The 1304-nt window shown below is 54.5% G+C and overlaps 1 protein-coding gene across 1 annotated transcript in view; it reads right to left on the bottom strand.

The window, feature by feature from the left end:
• GAD1 (glutamate decarboxylase 1) overlaps positions 1 to 1304 on the bottom strand; it is a 31058-nt gene that overhangs the window by 21463 nt on the left and 8291 nt on the right. The window contains exon 2 of the mRNA XM_009640769.2: positions 129 to 287. Coding sequence (XP_009639064.2) covers positions 129 to 287 — 159 coding nt within the window. The remainder of the gene's footprint in view (positions 1 to 128; positions 288 to 1304) is intronic.

The following is a 1304-nucleotide window of genomic DNA, read 5'->3' as shown; positions in this document are numbered from 1 at the left end:
CCCTTCCTTCAAAAAAACACCGAGGAAAAGCACGGGCTGAACGTGGCCACACTTCCAAGGGAGGCGAGGGCAGGCTGCTGAGGGACCCGCCCGAGCCGGAGCAAGCAGAAGCTGTGAAGAGCGTTTACCTCTGGCATACAGATTGGAGAAGTCCGTCTCGGTGCGCCGGAACCTGGATTCCTTCTCGCTGTTCTCGCACGCCAAGAGGCTCTTGGAGGACTGCCTCTCCTTCAAGGAGCTGACGATCCGGCCCTTGTCTTCCAGGCTGTTGGTCCTTTGCAGGAACCCTACATCGTTATTGCAAGGGGCACAGGTCAGAGTTTTCTCACTTCCCAACATGTTTAGAAATACCTAAAGCGGCTCTCTAGACAAGAGCTCAAAGCCGTGTGGGCTCTGGATCTGACTAACGAGGTCAGGAATAAAAGTATTTATGGGGATTATTTGCCTCCAGGAGGGAAAGCTCGAAATGCCATCAACTGCAAAAACCCAGCCATGCAAAAACCAAATTTTCGTCATTTAGTGCACTGGTAAATTCTTATTAAGTCGATCAGACAGATTCCACTTCAGTAATCAGCCACTGGAAGAGAGTTCAGGATGAGTCAATGCTATTTCAGCCTGCAGGCGAAGTTTATGGACCTAGCAGACAGGGGCAATGATGTATGATTAAAATCAGGGCCACTTTCAGCTCTCCTCGTGGTGCTCTCCCGCACAAAAGGCATGAGAAGGAGCATCCATTCTGGAGCAGCCGTCCTGCCAGCGCCGGAGCCCTAAGGACGCCGGCAGCGCTCACCGTCCCCACCGTCCCCTTACCCCTGCGTGCCAGGGCGCGTCCAGGAGATGCGGATTTTCCCCCTGAAAAGATGCTTTCACACTAACACTGATCATCCACGGGGTCTCCAGGAGCTCCCCTCCCACTGGAGTCGCAGCCCTGGCGCCCGGGACCCGATCACCGCTGCCGTGTCCAACGGCAATAGCAAATCCCCCCGCCCCGCGAATGGCGGCCCGTGGCGAGTAACGAGACCCGACTGCTTTAACAGGGCAGAGAGAACAATTAATTTCAGGATTTGACCCACTAAACCCATGCCCGCTAAAACTCGCGTAGTCTTGGGCTTTTCGTTATTAACGAAGGCAACGGATTTTGACCTCCCAGGCTGCAGCGAGCGTGCCTGTATGTCCGGGGGAGACAGTACGGCAGCGCCGGCCTCCTTTTTTCTTTCTTTTCTTTTAAAACAAGTAGCAATCGAGACCAACGCTCGTGGCGGCTGAGGACTTCCGAGGGAAGAAAACCCGCGCCGTAAACCTCG

This window comes from Egretta garzetta, unplaced genomic scaffold (assembly GCF_000687185.1).
Source record: "Egretta garzetta isolate BGI_Z169 unplaced genomic scaffold, ASM68718v1 scaffold16, whole genome shotgun sequence".
NCBI classification, from domain to species: Eukaryota; Metazoa; Chordata; class Aves; order Pelecaniformes; family Ardeidae; genus Egretta; species Egretta garzetta.
Note: the sequence above shows the minus strand (reverse complement) of the source record. Positions and strands in the feature narration are given on the sequence as shown.